This window comes from Chaetodon trifascialis, chromosome 19, assembly GCF_039877785.1.
Source record: "Chaetodon trifascialis isolate fChaTrf1 chromosome 19, fChaTrf1.hap1, whole genome shotgun sequence".
NCBI classification, from domain to species: Eukaryota; Metazoa; Chordata; class Actinopteri; order Chaetodontiformes; family Chaetodontidae; genus Chaetodon; species Chaetodon trifascialis.
The window spans coordinates 10,803,319-10,826,423 of record NC_092074.1 but is presented as its reverse complement, the minus strand read 5'-3'; the positions used below and the strand labels follow the sequence as shown (position 1 = coordinate 10,826,423).

The 23,105-nt window shown below is 41.8% G+C and overlaps 3 protein-coding genes across 3 annotated transcripts; all 3 read left to right on the top strand.

The window, feature by feature from the left end:
• Positions 1-343: 343 nt before the first annotated feature.
• On the top strand, positions 344-2,831 carry fosab (v-fos FBJ murine osteosarcoma viral oncogene homolog Ab). The gene is made up of 4 exons (XM_070987808.1): positions 344-643; positions 1,058-1,276; positions 1,394-1,501; positions 1,619-2,831. Exons 1-4 carry the CDS (start codon positions 509-511, stop codon positions 2,309-2,311), a joined length of 1,155 nt encoding a protein of 384 aa, XP_070843909.1. The 5' UTR covers positions 344-508; the 3' UTR covers positions 2,312-2,831.
• Positions 2,832-7,632: 4,801 nt separating this feature from the next.
• Positions 7,633-13,689, top strand: tmed10 (transmembrane p24 trafficking protein 10). The gene is made up of 5 exons (XM_070987730.1): positions 7,633-7,891; positions 8,857-8,977; positions 9,939-10,012; positions 11,883-12,009; positions 12,304-13,689. The coding sequence occupies exons 1-5, from the start codon at positions 7,715-7,717 to the stop codon at positions 12,423-12,425; spliced, it is 621 nt and encodes a 206-aa protein (XP_070843831.1). The 5' UTR covers positions 7,633-7,714; the 3' UTR covers positions 12,426-13,689.
• A 1,734-nt stretch (positions 13,690-15,423) lies between these two features.
• Positions 15,424-18,568, top strand: eif2b2 (eukaryotic translation initiation factor 2B, subunit 2 beta). Its single transcript, XM_070987387.1, has 8 exons — positions 15,424-15,961; positions 16,226-16,346; positions 16,979-17,130; positions 17,237-17,400; positions 17,758-17,853; positions 17,933-18,070; positions 18,150-18,216; positions 18,373-18,568. Exons 1-8 carry the CDS (start codon positions 15,790-15,792, stop codon positions 18,528-18,530), a joined length of 1,068 nt encoding a protein of 355 aa, XP_070843488.1. The 5' UTR covers positions 15,424-15,789; the 3' UTR covers positions 18,531-18,568.
• Positions 18,569-23,105: the final 4,537 nt, after the last annotated feature.

Sequence of the window (23,105 nt, the reverse complement as noted above, 5' to 3'; positions counted from 1 at the left end):
CTCGGATGGTGTATTTCCCAGCAGGGTCCGCCCCTTTTACAGGATGCACCATATTTGGAAAATGACGTACTGGGGATCCCGTTTCTGGAATATTCCATTTCTTGAGGGTGAGTTTAAAATATATTTTAAAAGGTTACGTTTCGGCTTTAAACATCACAGACTGGCAGTGCGTGCTTAGTTTTAAGTGTATTTAAACAGCGTACAAGCAATAGTTGCCATTATTTCCGCGCTGTTATGTCGGTGTTTTGGTGTTTTCCTTCTCACGGTGCCGGGTAGAGAGCGCGCCCCTTTGCCGACGTCATCCGCGCTGAGGATATAAAACGGCTCCGAGCTGCTTGGGTTGGCATTCAAACTTTCAATATCAGAGACAACCACCGGAGAAAAGAGATCGAGAGCGGCACTTTTGAGTTTCTCACAAACCTACTAAAAGGATTTCCTCATCTCAAGGTTACATTCCTCCTCAGTAGAGTTTGTTTGGATCTTCCTGCTTGCTTTTTTTCGGGGAAAGATGATGTTTACCGCTTTCAACACGGAGTGCGATTCTTCCTCCCGCTGCAGTACCGCCTCCCCGTCCGGGGACAATCTGGGATACTACCCGTCACCAGCGGGATCTTACTCCAGCATGGGATCGCCCCAGTCTCAGGTACGTCCAGTCTCATGTTGGTAACCTTTTATTACAATATAGGCCACATGATATTTACATGTATTTCTTTGGTTTGGCATGCAAGGAAGAGCTTGGATATAAAAGGCTGATTTTAGTATTCATTAAAAGATTCTCAGAAAGTTCAAGCATAAAGTTTTTCAATAATAAACATAGGCTAAAGACAAATAGTTATAGGCAATTGACCTGCACTGCACACTGTGCAAGACGAGCTTCATTCATCCACCTGGAAACTCCTTAGAGAGCGTGCAACGTCATAGTTGACATCATATGGATATTTTTAAACTGCCTAGCTTTTTATAGACCCCTGCTTCATTCATAGACATCCTGCAATGCTGCATCCCCCTCCTGAAAGTATACCAAATGCACTCATGATCCTTTTGCTTCATTTCACAGGATTTCACTGACCTGACAGCATCAAGTGCCTCCTTCATTCCCACTGTAACAGCCATTTCGACAAGCCCAGATCTGCAGTGGATGGTCCAGCCTTTGATCTCCTCAGTGGCCCCTTCTCACAGAGCTCACCCCTACAGCCCCAGTCCCGCCTACTCGAGACCAGCCATGAGGTCTGCAGCATCCAAGGCTCACAGCTCTTCCAAGAAGGGCAGAATGGAGGTAATTATGATCTGACCTTGTTCTTCAAGTGTTACACAACAAGTAGTAACTTCCATGTTACAGTGTACTAATTATCACAGGGCTGGAGGCTTAACTTTTATCTCGCATTGTGTGCAGATAACACCCGAGGAGGAGGAGAAGAAAAGAGTTCGCAGAGAGAGAAATAAGCAGGCGGCAGCAAAGTGCCGCAACAGGAGGCGAGAGCTCACAGACACTCTGCAAGCTGTAAGTCTGCCACAGATTTACTGTCATTCATCAAAATGTATTTCTCACCACAGCTAATAACCATGTTATCCGACAGCCAAGTTAATGCCACTTCCTCAATTTCTCTCTCCCTTGCAGGAAACTGATCAGCTGGAGGATGAGAAGTCCAGCCTGCAGAACGATATTGCTAATCTTCTGAAGGAGAAGGAAAGGCTTGAGTTCATTCTGGCTGCCCATCAACCCATCTGCAAAATCCCCTCAGAGCTGGACACAGACTTCTCCGTGGTCTCCATGTCTCCTGCCCATCCCTGCCTCTCTACCAAGGTGTCCCAACCACAGACCACCATCCCAGAAGCATCCACTATCGCACCCACCCAGCCAACCTTCACCTCAACCTCAACCTCCAACTCGATCTTCTCCAGCAGCAGCAGCAGCAGCAGCACCTCCATCCTCTCCACCGCCACCGTCTCCAACAGCACCGTCAAGATGACAGACCTGGACACCCTTGTCCTGGAGGAGTCTCTGGATCTGCTGACGAAGACAGAGATGGAGACAGCACGGTCGGTGCCGGAGATGGACCTGTCCAACTCCCTCTACACAACTCAGGACTGGGAGGCCCTTCACAACTCAACCAGTACCAATGACTTTGAGCCCCTGTGCACGCCCGTGGTGACCTGCACACCGGCCTGCACCACCTTCACGTCTTCTTTCGTATTTAGCTTCCCAGAGGCAGACACCTTCCCCACTTGTGGCATCGCCCACAGGAGAGGAAGCAACAGCAACGACCAGTCCTCTGACTCCCTCAGCTCACCCACCCTGCTGGCCCTTTAAAGACTCTTCCAAAAACAATAACACTTCCTTTCAAGCACATTTTCTTGATGTATGAGATAGATGTGCAGATCACAGGGCTATGGAATGGACTTGTACCAGGAAGCAAATTATTTCTGATTTTATTTGCCTTCATCTATACTTGCCTATTACACCAATGTAGCAAGTTAAAAAGCATGTTTTAACTAATACCACCTAGTCGTTTTATGAGTTCATATATGATTTTAATGGTGCTAGATAACAATATTGTTGTAGTGCTGATGTGTGTTCAGAGCAATAGTTATTATTGATCCAGTTTGTTTTCTGGTTGATGGAATGTAAGAGTAATTGTGAACTGTTAGTAAAACTGAAAAACCTGACATGCTTTGTGTTAACCATGGTCTGAGTGGTCTATCTCAGTATGAAGTTTTCTGTGAAAACAATAGTGGTTTTAATTTATGGAATTTCAATTTATTTTTTTACAGAGAGAGTAAAGATGAATGTTGTTTGCAAGATATGTAAATAAAAGATAGTGATATTTCAATTCAGTTTTTTGTCTGACTAAATCTGTGGCTCTCCGCTTACGTAAGCATTTTGGATAACTAGCAGGGAGACAAAATAGCAGCTCCAATGGCTCCATTCAACAGTCAATTACAAAAAATGTCTAAAATTAGTCTCCATAAGGGATAGCTGTATTTTTTCCTGCACCTCCACTGGCTCTATTTATTGTTCCGTCTGTTGCCAAGGTTAACTATACGTCAGGGCGCTTACGTCAGTGCGTTCTTTCCATTTTTTTTTTTTTAAATTTGCAAGCGTAGCGCGGTGACGTTGCACTTCCGTGCCCAAAGCTTCGACGAGTCGGTTTTTTTTGCTGTCTGCCAGCAGAAAGCAGACGGGCCGCTCCGTCAGACGCCCTTTTCCGCTTAAACACACACACGGCTCAGACTGTCTCTGGGTTTTCTCCACAGAGAAATTTGATTTGACTGTTGTCATGTCTAAAGGGAATAGAAAAAACGCCATACACTGCTTCCCTCTAATCGAGTCGACATGTTTTTTTTTAATGTTTTCGTTGCAAAACAACCGCTGCACACGCACGGTTAGAGCCCAGAGAACTAGGAAGAGGATCCGAAAGCAGCGCTTTAACCACGATCTACGTTTCTTTAATCTACATAGTTCTCTCCGATGGTTTGAGTTCCACAAAACATCACCCCCCTAAGACAGACGCGCATTTAAGTGGCAGCAGAAAGCAAGAAAAGAGTGCACGAACATAATTCATGAAGGCATAGGCAGCAGCTTGGACTTCCATAGCGATTCTTTGTGCAAATGGGCTGGGGCATACAGACAGCTGGGCATGAGGTGTAAAGTGACTGTCTGCAAAGTGGTGTTTTTATTCAGCCTGTTCCACTGCATCCCTGTCATCAGACACTGAATCCACCGCTTCTGGAAGCACAGCTGGGCCGAGATTAGCACGGATGTGCCAACGTCATATCAAAATGTCTTGAATGACAAGCAGGTCACATGTTCTATCTAATTTGGAACATGGTGATCGAGAAAATTAATTCACAAGTAGTGGAGCATGCAGTGTTTTTCCATTGGTTATTAATACAGTAATGAATCCTGCTGCAGGCAAACAGAACTGATGTGGGTTTTCTTTCCATCGACAGATCAGAGTAACTGACTGAAAAGTCTTTTGTTTTCCAAGAAACATAAAGCTGACTCAAGATGTGTGAACAAGTTTTGACCTTTTTAATTTTGTGTTTTTATCATTTTTATTTCTACTCATAGCTTCATGGTCCAGGTGCATGTAAGGTTAAAACTGGGAGATGCATGTTTGGTTCTGTTGAGACTAATGCAATCCTGTTTCTTCTATCTTTCGAAACACATAACTGTTATTTAGAAGAAGCGAACGCATAAACACAAAGACAGTAAATTCATCAGCAACACAATTTCATCTTAAATGTGACTGTATAGGTGGTTAAAGTGTTGTTTATGCAAGACTTTATTGTGACGCAGTTTGTCATCAAATCTTACCTACCGCTCCCTGCTACTTGTCATTCCTTTACCTCACTTGCTCATTTTCACCCTTTATCAATATTTCACCATGTAAAGAATCACCGGAAGGCAGATTGCTTAATGGCTTGTACAGGAAATGCGTGGTGTGTGCACGCGTAAGGGATATGCTGGGTGGAAGACTACCATCACACAATAACTAACTTACTCTGACGTTTGAGCCTCTCCAATGTGGACACACCCTTTTGTGCAATAGGCTAAGATGTCAGCAGCTGTTCCTCTGCTTCCTGAATGGATACAGGCCTGCTCCTCCAAAGTACAACTTGACACAAATCAAAAGATTCAAACATTTCATATAGTTCCAATTATAAAATTTGCAGAAGTACAATGCTACCTCCTTGGCTCTTGCTTGCAGAATGCTTTCTCAAATGCTCAACCTGAAAGCCTCTTGTTTTGTTAGCACTGTGCTGTTGTATAACAGCTGCATTCTGAGTACCTATCTGTTTTCCTGTGCACTTTAGCAGAGCCTCGTTTTCCTCAATAAAGCCTCTCTGTGCGACCATGCAGCGCCTAATAACTCTATCTATTAATACCTCTATGCCGGCCCCAGGGAGATGGGGTAGCAGCAGAAATAGCAGGTGCCTATTGCTTCTTTTAACATCAGCATCAACAGCAGTAAAATTAGACCACTGTGACGCCAACCTGCGTCGGTGCTGCAACCCAGGGGAGGAACCAGGCAGCGTATGCCTGATAGAAAGAGAGGAGGAAAGTAAGAGCGAGGCGAGGGAAGAGGAAAGGAGAAAATGATGAGTGTATGAGGATAGCAGGCAGGGAGACAGACAGAGATCCCTGCCTGGGTGTAATTGTGAGCACAATGATGATGAAACAGCCGAGCTCGCCTCCATGCCACGACAACAAGAGCTTAGCTTGGCTTGGCTCCATATTCACAGATATCCATCCCCTGATACCTTTTCTTTTTGTCAAGAGAGGATATAAAAGCTCTAAGAAACCATGAATACCTGACTGTCTGTGTCTGAGTACCTGTCTGAGTGATACTTAGTCAGTAGTAGTCACAGAGTGAGTCCATTTTACATAATGCAGCTATTTTGTAAGTTTATGTTCCTGTGACACAGCCCATGCAATCATCTGTGGGAGTGTGTGGTAAATCAATTTTAGGATTGAACTCAGTCTGGATTCTGGCCCCTTATCTGCGTGTCTCTGTGTTTCCTTTGTCTGTGCAGATGATAACGAGCACAACTCAAAGAATGACAGCAATCAGTTGAAGGGTGTGTTGAAACTTGCGTCAGCATGCAGGCTCATTTAAGGAAGTAATCCTCTCTCTGAAGTAGGACTTTCATAATGACGTGCAATGCTGAACCAGTGTCTAGAGGTGATAAAAAGGTTAATCAATCAATAGTAAGATATCGAAGTAATTTTTCAAGTGGATCACACACTCCATCTCACCCCTGGAAATATTTATTGAACATTGTTTAAAATGTACTTGAGGACTGAAAATCACTGTGAGTGGTTACAAACAAAGAACGACTTAATGGGCAGTGTGACATTCCCATTTTAGTATAATTAAAACATGTAAAATGTAGATTGGTCAGAGGTCTATGGCTATAAAGTTTAGTGAATTTCATTTCTGGGCTAAAAGCTCCATAGCATGGAGGAGTGTGTGATATGCTATTCTTAGAGGTTATTTGACGCACTAAGCTACAATACTGGAGGGATTTCTCTATCCAATAATTACTGTTCACTTAGTGCCAGACTCCCCACACAGCAGCGTGTCCTCGTCTCGTCTCGTGGGATCAGTAACAAGGATGTTTCCCTGGAAACTGGACAGCTCTATCATATGTAATTGGGTAATCCCTGAGCTGCTGACAGAAAAATAATAGCTTTTGGGACTCTCAAAATACCCCAGCCAACACTGAGCATGATATGTCTGTTTCATAACCTGGATTCACCGTTCACATAACAAATGGATTATTCGGCAGTTACAGTAACATTATAGACAGTTTTGACTGTAAATGTAAAAATATCAATAAGGTAATTGTGAACAGTTAGAAGATTATACAGCAAAGAGATCTTACAACTGCAGTATCGCTCCCTCTCTATGGAAGAGGGTTTAAAATATGCACAGTGATAGAAGTACATCTATATTTCATAGACAGGTCTGTGGGTTATTTGTCTGTTAATCTCCATTGGATAAAGATTTTGTTCCACAGACTACCATGTAAGATTGCTATTTTTTCATCTTGAAAAATAGATGAAAGGCCCAGATCTTTTCTGTGGTTTTCACTACCTTGAACTTACATGTTATTACATGTCCTCCCACACTCTCATTACCATTCTCAGGAATATGGCCTATTTGACCCACTAGGGGGCCTCAGGTCATAAATGTACTGTAGTCTATGTAATATATTCTCAAAACCAGAAACTGTGGTTGTATCAAATGAGTCTTGGGTTAGTATTTACATTTTTTGTAAAATGATCTGTTTGCAACTAGAAATACATCTGGTTTAAACACCGCTGGTACAATACCTGTATCCCACAACAAGCTGCACAACTCAAGACTGCAAAACATGTCACTATATGTGAGCTCAAAGGTCTGCTTTCTAGCTTTCAGAGCTTTCAACTGCCTGTCACTATATTCTTCAGCAAACCAAGCAAGGCCGGGTGTCAAAATCTGTGCAGCTTTGGTCATATGTTATGTATATTTGGGAATGGATGGCTTGTAACCCTTGCATCTCTTCAAAGATGGTCTCGGGTGGTAGATGTAAATGCCTCTCTTGGTTTTCTCTGGCCATCCATTAACTCCTAGCCAAAGACTTTCAGCCCTTCCCTTTTCTGGCGTTATTTCAACTCCAAGTCCAGGGTCCTTGCTGTTGCACTGATATAGTGTTCCCCCATAGATGTTGCATGTGTTCCAAGCTCCTCTTCAGCTTTCCTCTACGTCTTGTCTTTAGGGTGTACCCGCAGAAATCTGTAACAGCCAGATTATGGAGCCCCTCTTCGATGCTTCTTGTGGTCTCCGTTGAGTTTGAATTCTAATCATTCTCTGCAAGACCGGGTTTTTCACATCATGTGCCACCTGAACCAACTGATGTAGATAGTGAAATGAGGTTGAAAGTAAGGAAGTTTTCACGCTCAAATCTCACCACTGTGACTATATATGTGACTTAATATATTGAATTTTTTATTTTTTATTTTTAAAGGCAGCTGCCAGGCATACAGATGCTGCACACAGAAGCACACACGGTTGACCTCATGGGACACTCGGTAGATGGAGCGTAGTTCTTCCTCCAGGTCAGCGTGGGCGCTAGAGGGCTCTTTCCAGCCGGTTGTGTGAGTTGGAACTCGGTATTAAGCTGGTTGGCTGTCACGGGCTGGTTGGTCGGTTGGTTGAGGGTAGCCATGGCTCGACTCGCTGCGCTACTGCTGTTACCGGTTCTTATTGAATCTGTGTTTTCAATTTCTTTCTTTTTACCGGTCAACTCAAGAAAGTGCTTACGAGAGGAGATCCACAAAGACGTCCTTGTCACGGGGGAGTATGAAATTAGCGAACAGGCGAACACCAAAACTAATCTGAAGGTGAGCACAGACCTGCGGCCAGCTACAGTTAACGTACCCAGCTTATATTGAGGCCGAAATGGCTTCAGCCTGTAAACGTCAGTGTTGAAGTACGCCAGCGGCGTCAATGAAAATTCATATCTTATGTTAAAGATAGTCTGAACTGTTGGTGGAGTGCGGTTGGAATGTGTGAGAACTGTTGTTAGCATTGTAGCTAACCTAGGCCCCGAAAAACTCGTCTTCCTGGTTTTAGTAGCTAACAGCTAATTAGCTAGCTAACGTCAGCCCTTGCTTTCATTATTGTTACGATTGCATTTTGACACAAACTCATATCACTCTGATACTAATGAACGTCCATTATATCAACGATTGCGGGTGTTTATTGCTTAATTGTTGTGTGTTATATTGTTTGAAGTAATCCCATATGTGTCATTGGCTAGGCTCTGCTGCTGCTGTTACACGTCAGTCTTATCGTCCATTCAACTGGCAGCCACAAGCTAGTAACGTTAGCGCATTAGCCACTTCTATCACATGTCAACGACAGCTAACAGCATGATGTACTGTTTTTTAAAGGTAAATTAATGCGGTATTAAGATCCCCTTTAACGTCATACATTAAAAAAGAGCTTCTGTCCTCACATTATTGTTGACTGCTGCATTCTAATCTTAAAAAAATCTAATAATGTTGTCTAAAGCAGTCTCCATGTCTTAACAGCTGTCTCATAAAAACATTAACAGCAAGTGTGCTGCTATTAATTTGGAAATTATTAGTCTTGGATTGGGTATCACATTTATTATAATGCAGTCTGTTTGGACTGCAAGTTTTAATATAGTTAAATCTGGTTATTTTTTTCAAACAGGCCAAACACAATTTCACAGGGCTCAAGCTGGAATCCTGAAATTGCTTTTGTAATGTTGAATAATTGGCAGTAGATTAATCAATCCAGCAATACAGTTAATATTTTTTATCATTGTTTAATTTTGTAGATTACAGATTCTTCCAGCCACACGCTTTACTCCAAGGAAGATGCAACAAAAGGAAAGTTTGCATTCACCACAGAGGACTATGACATGTTTGAGGTGTGCTTTGAGAGCAAATCACCTATGGGTAAGTGTGTTAATCCTCCAAAACCAGGCAGCTCACAGACACAACATTTTAATTTATTTTGAGACCCACTCTCCAAAGTTAATGTCATTAATTTTTTCTGTTACTGACAGATATACATGATGACAATTGCTTTGTTTGAATCACTGAGCAAGAGGACAGATCGGAGAGTCAGGGTTTATGATGAGCAAATGTCCACTGACATTTTAGTGATGCTAGTAATTACTGTTTTTGTTTGTTTGTTTGTTTTTTTTACCAGGAAAACTTGCTGAAGTTTGACATATTTAAATCTCTCTGATCAAAATGTCTGATGAAAATAACTCCCTCGAAGCACAATTTGAATAGCAATTAAAAATTTTATTTCAACATGTCATTATGTTTGAACAATGAATCTTCCCCCCTTTTTTTTATTAATGCGTAGACTTTAGGAAAGCCTACGCAATGAATAAAACAACAGTTTCATTTGTCCAATTGTTGCTTCACACTGAAGCTCATGCTTGGATTGAATACCATAACCTGCCAAACCACCGCAAGGATAAATAACGAAGAGTGAGAAACATCAGACGTGGCCAGACAAGCAAACCTTAACAAGTATTTCCTGATGCCATGAGCTCAATGAAAAAAGATGATATCTCTCCCATTTGTGTGGGACATTGAAATCTTTCAGGACATGTGGACTGCGACCAGTTGCTTTTTTTTTAAAATGAATATTCATTTTTTTTTTTATGAATAGATGATTATGGATTTAGAGATGTGAATCTATGAAAGTTTGTGAAATGAAGGAATGACAGGAAACTCTACTTGACAGAAAAGTGATAGATGGAGTGAAAAGTTTGTTAGTTGCCATGTAAATAAAAGCTTTTCCAATGCTGGAACCAGCCTAGGTTTGCATAACACAGTGAGTGAACACCATTTAATTCTGTTGGTTGCAAATGGTGCTAAAATCTCTGCTCTTCTTCATCAGGGACTGGAAGAGTGCCTGACCAGCTGGTCAATCTGGACATGAAGCATGGTGTGGAAGCCAAAAACTATGAAGAGGTAAGTGTTGAAACCCGAACCATTTGCTTGCTTTTGTAGAATGATACAGATACTGTGGATGAAGAAAGTCTGTCTGCAGCTTGTAGACTAGGTCAGTGGATGTAGGTCATTGATCTTGTAGTAGGGGTTTCTCTGCATACTGTATTAACTATTCCAGTTTTGAACAACTACAAAGCCATAGGTACATGTTGATCTACTGCCAGCGGTCCTGAGCCTGTGGGAAATGTTAGAGGGCACCTAAATGTCCCTAAACACAACCAAAATTTTGGATTCTTCTTTGAGAAGTTGGTTTTGGACTATGAAAAATTGCAGATTGAACCACTCAGTCAAATATGAAGGTATATTGCTAGTCAGGATAAAGGCCCTCATTTATCAAACTACCTTAGAAACAAAGTGAGTTCACATTCAAGAGATGCAAGAGACATTCAATCCTTTCCCTGTAACTGTTGCACAACATTGAGCTAAGGAGTGATTCCACCAGATTTTAGATTGAGTTGAGCTGTGGAGACAAGAATGCACTGCTCAGTACTTTATTTACATTTCTGCCTCATTTGAATACTTGTGTAGATGTGTTGTTCTGTATTAATGGATTTTCCAAGTGTCCATTATGAACGAATATTTTTCTTTTACAGGGACATGTTGTGCACCATTGCTTCCATTACTTAGTAGTCCTTCTTCTGAGAATAGATAGCACTTGTTACTGTGGCTGCCTCAGGCAACACTTAAAAATAAGTATGGAAGTGATAAAAGCCCTGTGATCTGAGAATCACCCCCCTTCCCACACATGCTGCATGAACATGACGTTCTGTTCTGCAGAGGGAGCTGGTAGGCGGATGTTCAGGGAGAGCTCAAGTGGGCATGCCTGTCTGTGGGCAGGAAGGTGGAGCTGAAATTACACATGTATTCACCTACGTAGATAGGTGTGCTTTTGAGAAAACATTTGCAAGCTGTTCATGATGATATATGTTTTGGCATTTGGTAAAGAAGCTGCCTGTTATACAGTGTTTTGGAATGTACTTGGCCACACTGTTCAATGTTTCTTTGTTCTACGCTCATTTGATGTCATTGGCATGCTGCATCACACGCAGATTTTTCTATGCAAGCTCATAATGGGTAAACGTCCATGTCTGTGATTGCTGCACAATTTAAAGCTAATAATAATAATTTAGTTCATTTTGTGCAGACCAGAGAGACCAGAGGCATTACTGCTGTTTGGTTTTTCGTCCATTTAAATTACACACAGACTACAGAAGAACTGACAGTTGTAAACATAAGTCACAATGACGAATGAATAACTCATTCATTGAGCTGTTTTGGGGGCTTGTCCCACATAATCAATACTACACAGACCACAGAGTTCATGATTTGTGTCAGACAGCTAGTCGTGCTAAAAGAGCACAAGCAGAAATGGGTGTTGTGAACATTATTAGTTGAGACTACCACTAAACTTCCAAGGTAAATGAAATAACAATAGACTGCTACACGTGTTGAAGGAAAGGAAGTGTCCTCACTTGCACCACAGCACAATGCAAAATGTTTGCTATTATCAGATAAAACTTGCAAACCTGTTTACTTTAGCTGTTAGAGCTGCACACGTCAGACACTCCTATCACACAATCTTGTGGTTGACCAGCCACACCAGAGTTTGTTAAATATCAAGACACACCTTCTCTGGCAGTACAGCTGTTCCGTTCACACCAAAGTTCAAATGGCAGCTTTCCCAGCCAAACAGCATTTGTTAGAACGCTTGAGGTGTATATACAGGCAAAGAGTGACACCTGCTGGACAATTTATATAATTTCACAGCTTAAAGAGACATTCTATATTTTCTGCTATTGCCTTTTTAGTAGTGTCTGTTCTGTCCCTCCAGATTGCCAAGGTGGAGAAGCTGAAGCCTCTGGAGGTCGAGCTTAGGCGACTGGAGGACCTGTCAGAGTCTATTGTCAATGACTTCGCTTACATGAAGAAGAGGGAGGAGGAGATGAGGGACACCAACGGTAAGAAAATAACACCACTAGCCATTTGCTGAAACAGCACATAGTTGCTGACTCTCTCAATCCCAAAACCCAGGGTTTCCATGTTCATTCAGTGTGAGCACAAAAGTCATATTTCTGGCTGTGCAGGAAGGCCAATTTAAAACATGTAGTGTGAGTTGGAACAATGTGAAAGATTATTAAAAATGCAGTGTCTGCCCCCTAAGGGAAAAGAGTCAAATCTCTTTTTTGTCAGGTTAGTTCATTGTAAGAACGAAAAGTCACTGAGCACTAACATCTTTTTTCATCACTCCTCAGAGTCCACCAACACACGTGTGCTGTACTTCAGCATATTCTCCATGTGCTGTCTCATTGGACTGGCCACATGGCAGGTCTTCTATTTGCGGCGCTTCTTCAAGGCAAAGAAGCTGATTGAGTAGAGCAGCCCCCAAGCTCCTGACCTCAGGAGGAAGCTTTCGCCGATCAGCCAACACATCCCAACATCCACCCTCTTTGGACCAGCTTCAGCAAACAACAGCAAGTGGGGTTGAGGGGCTCAAATTCTAGTTTTCACAGCTGTCGGAGAAAGAGTATTAAGGTCGTCCTCTGAAAAATGATTCACCTGCTTATTTAGTGGTTTGAAACATGATAAGCGCTGTAGGGAGAAATGCACTGTGAGACATGGGAGGGGTATGCCCGTCTCCATGGTACTTCACATTTCTGTCTGCACTGTTTTGAATGTTGCTGCTTACTGAATAAGAACTTGTTCCTTCAATCAGTTGAAAGGGTGATGTTTGATTTTGGGCTCAGTTTGAATGGATGTGCCATGAGCGAATGTCTTTTGCCCTTCTGTTGATGTACACATTATTTGCCATGCCAAGCAAACTAGATCCTTGGTGCCCTTTTATCAAGTGAAGGCTATTTGAAAAGTGGTTTGTTACTTCGATGAGAAAATTGACAACCACTTAACATCTGTGTTATGTCACTTAATTTGCATACATGTTTGGTAGCTAAATTTAACCGTGTCTTTAGTTTGTTTTCATATTGTAAATGCTACTTAGTTGCTTCTACAGGTATATATTTTTTTTGGGGCGGGGGGGTTGTGAGTTGTCAGAGTAATATTCTCTTAGTTATAAATTAGGTCACTTCTATGAGCTCTTGCACGTTCTAGTTTTGTTTTTGGAAAACTTTGTCACCAATCAAGAGTAGCAAGAAACAAAAAACCTTGTTGCAGCATTGTGCTGTGTGTACATGGCTATGAGTAATTTAACCACCTGACTTCTGTGATGCAATTCATCTATATTTGTGCAAGGTTCTCTTGTCAGAGTGCAGTGGACAGAGGTTTTCACGGGAAATGTAAAGTACGCTATCCAAACATTTTCTGAAATTTCCTTTCAGTTGTATGACCTATCTTTACACACTGGTTCATTCAGTTATCCTTTTGTAATTTTCAAGATATCACTTCCCTTGCAGATCCATCCAGTGTGCTTCTTTTCTTTTGAAATACTTACAAGGCTTGGGTTACATGAGAATGTGGGTGGTTGCATATATTCAGACAGGAATTAATTGAGGCATCTGTCATGGATACATTTTTAACAATGAACATGCGCATTGTGCGCAATCAATGATTTTTATGTTGACTGATAAATTTTGTAAATTTGTGTTGGGCTTTTATTCAATAAAATATTGGATGGATTTACATTAGTTATGGCGTAATCTAGCATGTATTTCCCACTTGCGATGTGAACATATGGGATGACTTAAAAAAACTAAAAGACTAAATTTGGTTTCTACATGTTTGTAAATACAATTTTCATGTGTAATTCCTGACCACAGCTCTTCATGTGTGCACTGCAAAGACCGGATGGAGTCGTTACATTCACTGGGAAGGCACTTTAGTCTAAATTTCCAGTAAGTGCATTCAAACTCTATAGCAACAAGAGCTAGTTGTCATTAAAAATTGAGCATGTCCCTCTCAAACAGCTACAGGCATTTATAATGCTGCTGTATAAGAGCTCATTGTGGCCCTCGTAAGTCATCAAAGCTCCACAACAGAAGGTGAGAATGTTTCAAAAACATAGAATTTAGAAAATTCCAACATTATTTTGCAATAAAATCCATTGTACTTCACAATGGTGAAGAGTTTGATGATACAGACACACTGCATGATTTCTCATTAATGTAGATTTCAGGCAGGTTTCAAACATCCTGGATAAAGAGCCCTCCAAGGATTCTTAGCGCCCAGGCTGAAAATGAAATCTTCTCTGCTGTAAGTGGCTGTGAAACAGTCTACTTACCCTCTCAATTTATCAGCTGATCTCTGGATTTGACAGACAAAAGTAAAAGCCTTGTGAGGTGAAAAGACACCAAATGGAATAAAAAGTGCCAATGACACAATTGCACAACCAGCTTACATGAATGAATTCAATGTGTTTGAGTTGATCTGTATGATCTCCAAGTCTAAAGCAACTATATCAGGATAAGACCAGTAAAGTAGTGGTCCATATTCAGCTGGTCAGTGAAGAATGAAGTTGACAGATATTATTCAGAGATTTGGTTGGTCAGACCTGTGGACTGCTAACCTTTCAGAGAATGGTTGCACAGTCTCCTCCAGTTTGGAACAAAGCTCAAAGGCCATCATGAACACTCCCCACTGGGCCATCTAAGAGTCTACATCCTTGCCGGTGGCTCAGTGAGGTCGTACTTTGTGCTATATGTTAATGTTAGTATGCTAACATGCTGTTGCCAAGCAGGTATAATGTTTACCATGGACATCATCTTAATTAGGGATGTCCGCATGCTAATATTTGCTAATTTGCACTGAACACAGCATGCAGCTGTAGCTGATGGGAATATCAGTAGTTTTGCAGGTATTTGGTCATAAAACCAAAGGACAAATTTAAATGTGGACCTGATGATGACACCAGAAAACAGTTCAGCTCATGTTGTGGGGAACACAAGTCTGTGTACCAAATGTCACGCCAATCCATCCAATAATTTGTTGAGATATTTCAGTCTGGACTGAAGTGAAGTGACCAACAAGCAGACAGGCCGGCTGACAGAAGGAGGTTGACAACCCTAAAATTTAGGGAGGAAGTATAATCTTCTTGACCTCAGACTTTAACCTGTTACATGTTTTGTTGATTGCATGTTTTTGTTTCCTAGTGTTTAAAAGTACTGAAACACAAAAAAACAAGTACAAAAAACTATGATAAAAAGACAAATGTGGTTCTGTGAGACTGCATGTACTATACATTTACAATGAATCTATATTATACCTGCAAGCTGTAGTATTTTTATTTGTTTATTTATTTATTTTGATATCTTTCAATTTTTCATTCAAGCAAAGAGCGTCTGAATCAAATGTAGTGTTTTTATGTTCCCCCATCTATCACCAACGTGAAAGAGATAAAGTGGACTTCCGGGTGATTTCCGGGCAGTTAACTAAAGGGAACAGATTCTGAAGGGGGACACAAAACCTGCCGTTACACCGGTCTGTAGCTATGACTGACCGGCCCGCGTTGTATATTTTTGTGAAAAAACGAAACTCACACCAGCGCAATATTTAAAACTTAAGTATTCCGGGTGGCTCATTAAACACCTAAACATTACTACAACCGCTGTTTCTTATCTCCTAACATACTGCGAACTTGATACAAGGGCTCGTGAGGCCGTCCACCAATCAAATGAAAGCGCAGTCATGATCACCCGGATGTACTCCTGAAGCACTTCCTTGTCAAAACATTTTCGTGGTAGAGCTATTGAACATTTTTACTCTGACAGCAAGTCGACTTTATAACAGCTATGCCGGGCCCAGACAAAGAAACGGACCTGACGGAGAGAATTGAAGCGTTTCTGTCCGACCTGAAGCGTGGAGGGAGCGGGACGGGACCGCTGCGGGGCTCGGCGGAGACAGCCCGAGAAACGACAGCCCTGCTCCGCAGAATCACAGCTCAGGCGCGTTGGAGCAGCGCAGGTGCCTCTTGACAGTCTTTTTCTGAATTTACACTTTAACTCAGACATGACAACAGTGCAGGTAACTAGTATGAGAGCTGTCATTGTAAGCGAACAGTGTGGACCTTTGTCAAATCTGCCGCAGCAGCTGTCAGACGTGTGGTTGGCACTGTATTGTAACTATGTTGATGTCACTAAAAGTATGACTGGTGATTAAAGCAGCAGGATGTCACTAGTTTTAGCATTTACAGATGTCTTTTTTCCACTAAAATGCTGTCTGTTTCAGGTGATCTGATGGAAATTATCCGGAAGGAGGGGAGGAGGATGTCTGCTGCCCAGCCATCAGAGACCACTGTCGGCAATATGATCAGACGGGTGCTGAAGATCATCAGAGAGGAATATGCCAGGTGAGGAGGTCTCAGGGACCAAACAGAGACCCTGATTACATCTGGTAGTAAAATGCGACCTGTATCCAGATATGTGATGTGGATAAGGAGAAATGCATGTTTATGCAAGGTGTAAATGCGTGATCAGTTTTTTTTGCAGCTCCACAATTCCCAGATATTTTCTGAGGAAATTTCCTGGAAAGAATTATGTACTTGCTACCAGTTTTAAAACAGCTCAATGTAGATCTAAGTAAATATTCATTCTATATTCAGTTAGTATTGGCAAATTTGTCACAAAGATACAGATATATTGTTTATTATATATTATTGTATGTAGATATATTGTCATACAGATATAATTAAGCTTTAGAGCAAAATTGCAAATCAATTCAGTATTCCTTTTGTGAATTTTTTAAAAATTCTTATCATCCCCTTGGCGTTTCCCCGTCATGTCTTGTCTGTACATGTGTATTTGCTCAATAGGCTTCTTGTCTTGTTTGATGATTAGATCTGCAGGGTAAATGCCTCCTCTTTGTCTTCTGCCTTCTCAGTTATACAGTGTCTTAATTATGAAAATGAATCTTCTGTAAAAATGTCCTCGCTTTGCACAATTCCTCTCTCTGTGAGCTTGTTTGCTCTGATGTTTTTTGCAGATCTCGGGGTAGCAGTGAAGAGGCAGACCAGCAGGAATCTCTCCACAAGCTGCTGACCTCCGGAGGACTCAGCGAGGAGAACTTCAGACAGCATTTTGCCGCCCTCAAAGCCAACGTCATAGAGGCCATCAATGAGTTGCTGACCGAGCTGGGTATGTTTTTATACATACATATACATGTCCTTTTTTAACAAGGACATCATTTATCCATCAGCTGGTACAGGATATGCATCATACCCCTCATAATTTCACCTTTCAGAGGGAACAACTGACAACATTGCGATGCAGGCCCTGGAGCACATTCACTCCAATGAGGTCATCATGACTGTTGGCCGCTCTCGCACCGTGGAGGCCTTCCTCAAAGACGCTGCACGCAAACGCAAGTTCCATGTCATCGTGGCAGAGTGCGCCCCCTTCTGCCAGGTAGCTGACACATAAAAAATGCAAGAAATTGTTTGTGTACAACTCAGATCTCAAAGAAGTTGGGACGCTGTGTAAAGCATAAACAAAAACAGAATGCAATCATCTGCAAACGAACTGTGTGTACTGACAACGGTTTAATGAAGTGTTCCAGAGCCCATGTATAAATATCTGTTATACAATCATGCGTTCACAAAGTGGTGAACCTCGCTCCATCCTTGTAGTTGTTTTTGGAGCATTCCACAACTTTCCCAGTCTTTTGTTGCTCTTGTACCAACATGTTTGAAATGTGTTGCTGCATCAAATTCTGATATTTACAAAAATCAGTGAAGCTCATCTTCTCTGTTCACCTCCCACCAGGGACATGAGATGGCAACCAGTCTCTCAAAAGCTGGCATCGAAACAACTGTGATCGCAGACGCCGCCATTTTTGCAGTCATGTCTCGTGTTAATAAGGTATTTCACAGCACACAGCACTTTGACACCATCATGGCAGAGCATATGGGTTAACCCGTGTGGTGATCTCTCTCTTCAGGTCATCATTGGTACACAGACAGTTCTGGCAAACGGAGGGCTGAGGGCTGTCAATGGGACACACACTCTCGCCCTCGCAGCCAAGCACCACTCAACACCTCTGATTGTTTGTGCTCCCATGTTCAAGCTCTCGCCTCAGGTAAGGTGAAACCGGAGTCTGCCAAATATCCGTAATTTGTGCTGACAAGATGTGATAACGAAATGATTTGTGTCTTTAGTTCCCAAATGAAGAAGATACCTTCCATAAGTTTGTCTCCCCACATGAGGTTCTTCCTTTCACCGAAGGTAACTCTGACATCCCAAACAAAATGCTTCTCAGCTTTATCTTCATCTTTTGAACAACAAAATGTTTTAGCCTGTAAAATAAATGTTCCACTTTTTGAGAGTAATATCCTGAAGTGTGTTTTCTGAGGAATTCATGGTTTGAAATTTGTATTTTAGGTGAGATCCTCTCAAAGGTGAACGTGCACTGTCCAGTGTTTGACTATGTCCCACCGGAGCTCATCACACTGTTCATCTCAAACATTGGAGGACATGCACCATCATACATCTACCGACTGATGAGCGAACTTTACCACCCAGAAGACCACGAACTTTAATCAGCATAATTAACATATAAATTAAATAAAATAATTAATGCACTGTTATTCGTCTCTCTTTTGGTGAGGCCAATGCTGTTTGTAAGGACTTCTTCTGGGAATATTCCTGAAACTTAAATGCGGCTGTGAGAGCAAAAGTAATTTTTGAGTTTCATACAGCAATTCTTGACAGAAGTTTAGCAGAATGTTAAAAAGATTTCTATGTAATCAAACATCAATATCTAAAAATCAAAATGCTTTATTTTGAAGTGGGGGAGAAAAATCAACAGTCCAGTTTAACTCTGGTTCAGCAGCATTAAGACTGAAGATACTGGTTGGATCAATGAATCTAAAAGCATGGATTGTAATTTGTGGAGGCCCTCTATGTTTCTGTGTTCACTTTGAAACAGTCGCTTCACTTTCACTAGAACAAAATTATGGCCGCAAAAACACTGATAAAGCTGAATGGAAAGTGTGTTTGAGTAACTCACCAGGAAGCCGTTTAATGTTTGTAGTTTTAGTTTGCCTCCACCTGCAGGACGCCATGAGAAGCGTTCAGAGAGGCTGGTGTGGTTGCAGGTGTCCTCCAGGTGGAGGCGCTGTAGATCAAGCTGTATAGCAGGTTTGTGAAGGGTTTTCACAGGAATAAGAGGATGAAGAAGCGGTGATGAAGCAGCTGCGTGATGTAAAGATGAAATGTATCGGGCTGTGTGTTATAACAGTAGTTTGTTGACGGTAGAAAAAGACTGGGTCCCGCTGTATTACTCAGGCTGCACTACAGCGTCTATTCACAGGCGCGATCCCACTACTGAGCGGCACGGGGGCTTTGACCTGCTCCGTTTCCGACCTGGGCCGGTGCACCCCTCCTTAGACGACCTGGTGGTCCCGAGCTCCCCCAGGAGCACCATATCGATACCGAACTTAGTGCGGACACCCGATCGGCATAGTCCACTGCAGCTCAGAGCTCCTGAGCTCAAACGATCCGCCAGCCTCAGCCTCCCGGTAGCTTGGATTACAGGCGCGCGCCACCGCACCCGGCAGCAGAGAACCGAGCTCATAGTGCTTTTGTCTTCGACAAAGGTGACGTCATCACTGCAGCGGCTTCTAGCGGTGGGTAATAAAACTGCAGCTGCGGTGATGAAGGCTGATCCCACTGCTAAAACTGCGTAATATCTCGTTTTAAATTCTCCGATTTGTTTATCTTTTAAATTAAGGCCTCATGTATCCTTTAGTTTGCAAGATGTTTATTATTTAAAGTTGGCAGCTACATTTAAAAAAATGCGTGTGTGTGTGTGTGTGTGTGTGTGTGTGTGTGTGTGTGTGTGTGTGTGCGCGCGTGTGCGTGCGCATGTGTAATGAACGTTGTTTCTAAGCTTTACACTACCAGATATACTGAATCCTTTATCTCCTTATTAATTGACCTGAAAATTGGAAAATTCTATAGCTTCTTAGAAATACTGGAAGCAGTGTATAAAATCTTCATCATGTATTTTCATTCATAGAATGTAACTCTCCTCCCAGGCTCCTAGACCCCCCAAATTCACATACAGCATTAAGGAGAAGGATGTGACCTCAATGACCATAGACAGACAGATAGATACATACATACAGAGACTGATCAAGTGTAATTGTAATATCCAACCACAAGGTGACTCCCTTCCCTTCTTTATTTAAAGGTGTGAAACAATCCCAACTAAAAATCCACTGGGAGTGTTAATGTGTTGCCATGTGTAACGATGTGTTGAGTGGTTGGATGTGAAGGCTTGGGATGAGGGTCAGTGGGGAGCATGAGAAGTGTTTCGGCACCCCGCTACGGTCTAACAGAGAGAGTGTATTGTTCTCTGACCTAAATTTCTTGACCTGGAACTGCATAAAAAAAGGTCAGCATGAATGGGACGCAGTAACATGTCTTCACTCTCCACTGCACTGGTCAGACCATGACATCATCCAACTGCCAAACAACATTTTCTGACAATTAGCCCCTCTGAAAAGAGCCGCAAACAGCCAGACATATGTGATCTCAGCTTCCCCAAATGCTAGAAAATCATGATTCATCTGAAAGATATAAGAGATGTATGATAAAACATTCAGAGAGAGTGGATTTTTGGTGTCAGTCTCACTCTGATAATAACAATAACAATAACAATAACAACAACAACAACAACAACAACAACAATAATAACAACAACAACAACAACAACAACAACAACAACAACAACAACAATAATAATAATAATAATACCAAGCATGTCTTTCCTGATGTCGTATCAGGCATTAAATTGTTATATATTTTTAAAGGATTCTGCCTCTTCCTGAGAAAAATGGCCATAGTTTCTTCGTTAAAGCTGCAACCTCCAAGTACTGTGCAATGATTGTCTTTTTTCATGTAAAATTTCTAGTATTTTTCTTAAAATAAATGTAAGGAAATTGTTAGAAAATAATCTATATACACATAGTAAAGGAACAAAAACAAGAGAAGAAAAAGCATCCAAATATCCAAAACATTGTGTGTTGTAGAATTATGTTGTTGTTTTTGAACGATAAAAGTAATCTTTTCTAACATTTTTTTAAACAAATGTGGTAATCTTCACTTAAATAGTATATTTTTTTTAGTTGTGCCCATTGCTAACATCAATGCCTGTTGATGGCTTTACAAAGTACTCCCGTCATAGCAGAATTACAGAGAGCATTGTTCACATGCTTATGCCAGTGACTTGTTTGTTTCTAACATGTCCTGTCATTACAGTCACTGTTATTCCCTGCTGATAGCAGTCAGTCATGATTCTCACCCGTCAACACACCTGGCCCTTAATGAACAGAACATACACCTGCACACAAACACAAGTTAACTGCCTGATTGTCAGTGCAGCTTCATGTCTTTGTGCTGCAGCCATATGTTCCTGTTCTGCCTGCCTGCTTTGTTCCTTTTGGGCTTTTGCCTTCACCAGCTGCCTGTCTGTTACTGACTTCTGGCCTTGAACACAACACAAACCTCACTTTTATCCTTTCTTGCTTTGCCTTTGGGATTTTGCTTGAGTCTGCACTTCACCCACAAGAACCACATTTAGATGAGACAAGAAGACACTGATGTAACTGTCTTTTGCTTGCAGTCTCATGAGCATCTCCAACACATCCAGTGGCATCATCACATTTACGGGCGTGTCTTAGCGAGGCCCCACTTGTCATTTTTCTGTGCCCACGAGCTCATCTTGGTGTGTAGAAGAGGAGGAGGAGAAGGCGGAGGGAGCAGATAAATCTCATTCTCTTTTTCATCACACTGACTTCATTCTTCACAGCCCTTTGATGAGACAGGGGAGCAAACCTGGGTGGAGATTGGAGATTTACGGCTGACAGCAGTGTGCAGGCCATTAAAGCCCAGCGTCCTGCTAATGACCAGCCAGTGCAATCACACAGAGAGGAGTACAGTATGTATAGAGCCCATCGATCGAGTGTCATCCTTAGGGACATGTAAGCTGTAGTCTGACCCTGTCACTTCAAAGGATAACAAGATTCATCTTTATTTTCAAATCAAAACTCATGTTGGATCATATGATGTTGTATATCTGACCTCAGACAACATGTTGTTGTGTTATGGTTTACAGGCACTCAGCAGAAACCTAATTCACCAGATTAAACACTGCTGAGAGGCAATTACTTGATCAGAGTGGGGAGTTGTGTGCAAAATAACTACAAAATTATCCCTGCATGGTGTGAATGAATGCATCATGCTGCCACCGTCACCAACATACACACACGACATCATCATTCCTTTTACCCCCACTGGGGTATTGACGTGCAGCCGGCAGCCCAGCTGTTGCTGCCCAGTGAAGCAGCGTGTTGTCATCAGAGTGGTGGCGTCCCAAAGGACAGCAGAGATGAGCACTGTAATTAGCGGGGAACGAGACCAGCGGCAAGCGGGGTGTTCCTGCGGGGCCCCTGGAGGCCTCAGGGGACCTTTAAGACGCGTGGCTAACCTGTGGGGCACTACCTGTGGCTTTCAGCGCAGAGTGAGAGCATAAAATGCTAATTGGTTACACCTAAAGCAATGAAAAAAAGCACACTTTACAGAGAGAGGTGAATATGGCCATTATCAGAACAGAACACAATTATCAATTTTTGATTAGAAGAACCAGCAAGAACTAATTCAGAATTTATGTTAAGACCCTAGTTTTTCACAAAATAAGAGTCACTAACATCTAAGTTGCAGAAATAGATTTATCATCTTTAATATTTTCTGTAGTTTAATCTTATTGCAATATATTATGTTTAATTTCTGGTCTAGTAAAAACGATACAAGCACAGGAGTAAGTGTAAATAACACGTTCTTAATCTGCTGGGGGTAAAAGTTAAGCATGCAATTACCCTTTGCACTAAAAATACCACCTAATGGATTCATTCTTTTATAGCAGTTAATGACCATTTTACTTCATATGTAATATATTTGGAATGTTTTGGTTTTGTGATGGGCATTTTCCATTGTTTCCTGACATAACTAATAGATTAATTGATATATAGACTTTGACATGCTACATGGTAAGAAGTGGAGTTATGCTTTTTTCTCATAGACAATCTCGGTTTGAACGTGGCCACTTGTCC

Coding starts and splice junctions, on each gene's coding strand:
- fosab (XM_070987808.1), top strand. CDS start 509: ATGATGTTTACCGCTTTCAACACGGAGTGCGATTCTTCCTCCCGCTGC. Junction 644..1,057: donor TGGGATCGCCCCAGTCTCAG/GTACGTCCAGTC, acceptor TTCATTTCACAG/GATTTCACTGACCTGACAGC. Junction 1,277..1,393: donor CCAAGAAGGGCAGAATGGAG/GTAATTATGATC, acceptor CATTGTGTGCAG/ATAACACCCGAGGAGGAGGA.
- tmed10 (XM_070987730.1), top strand. CDS start 7,715: ATGGCTCGACTCGCTGCGCTACTGCTGTTACCGGTTCTTATTGAATCT. Junction 8,978..9,938: donor TGAGAGCAAATCACCTATGG/GTAAGTGTGTTA, acceptor CTTCTTCATCAG/GGACTGGAAGAGTGCCTGAC. Junction 12,010..12,303: donor GGAGATGAGGGACACCAACG/GTAAGAAAATAA, acceptor ATCACTCCTCAG/AGTCCACCAACACACGTGTG.
- eif2b2 (XM_070987387.1), top strand. CDS start 15,790: ATGCCGGGCCCAGACAAAGAAACGGACCTGACGGAGAGAATTGAAGCG. Junction 17,131..17,236: donor TGAGTTGCTGACCGAGCTGG/GTATGTTTTTAT, acceptor TTCACCTTTCAG/AGGGAACAACTGACAACATT. Junction 18,217..18,372: donor GGTTCTTCCTTTCACCGAAG/GTAACTCTGACA, acceptor TTTGTATTTTAG/GTGAGATCCTCTCAAAGGTG.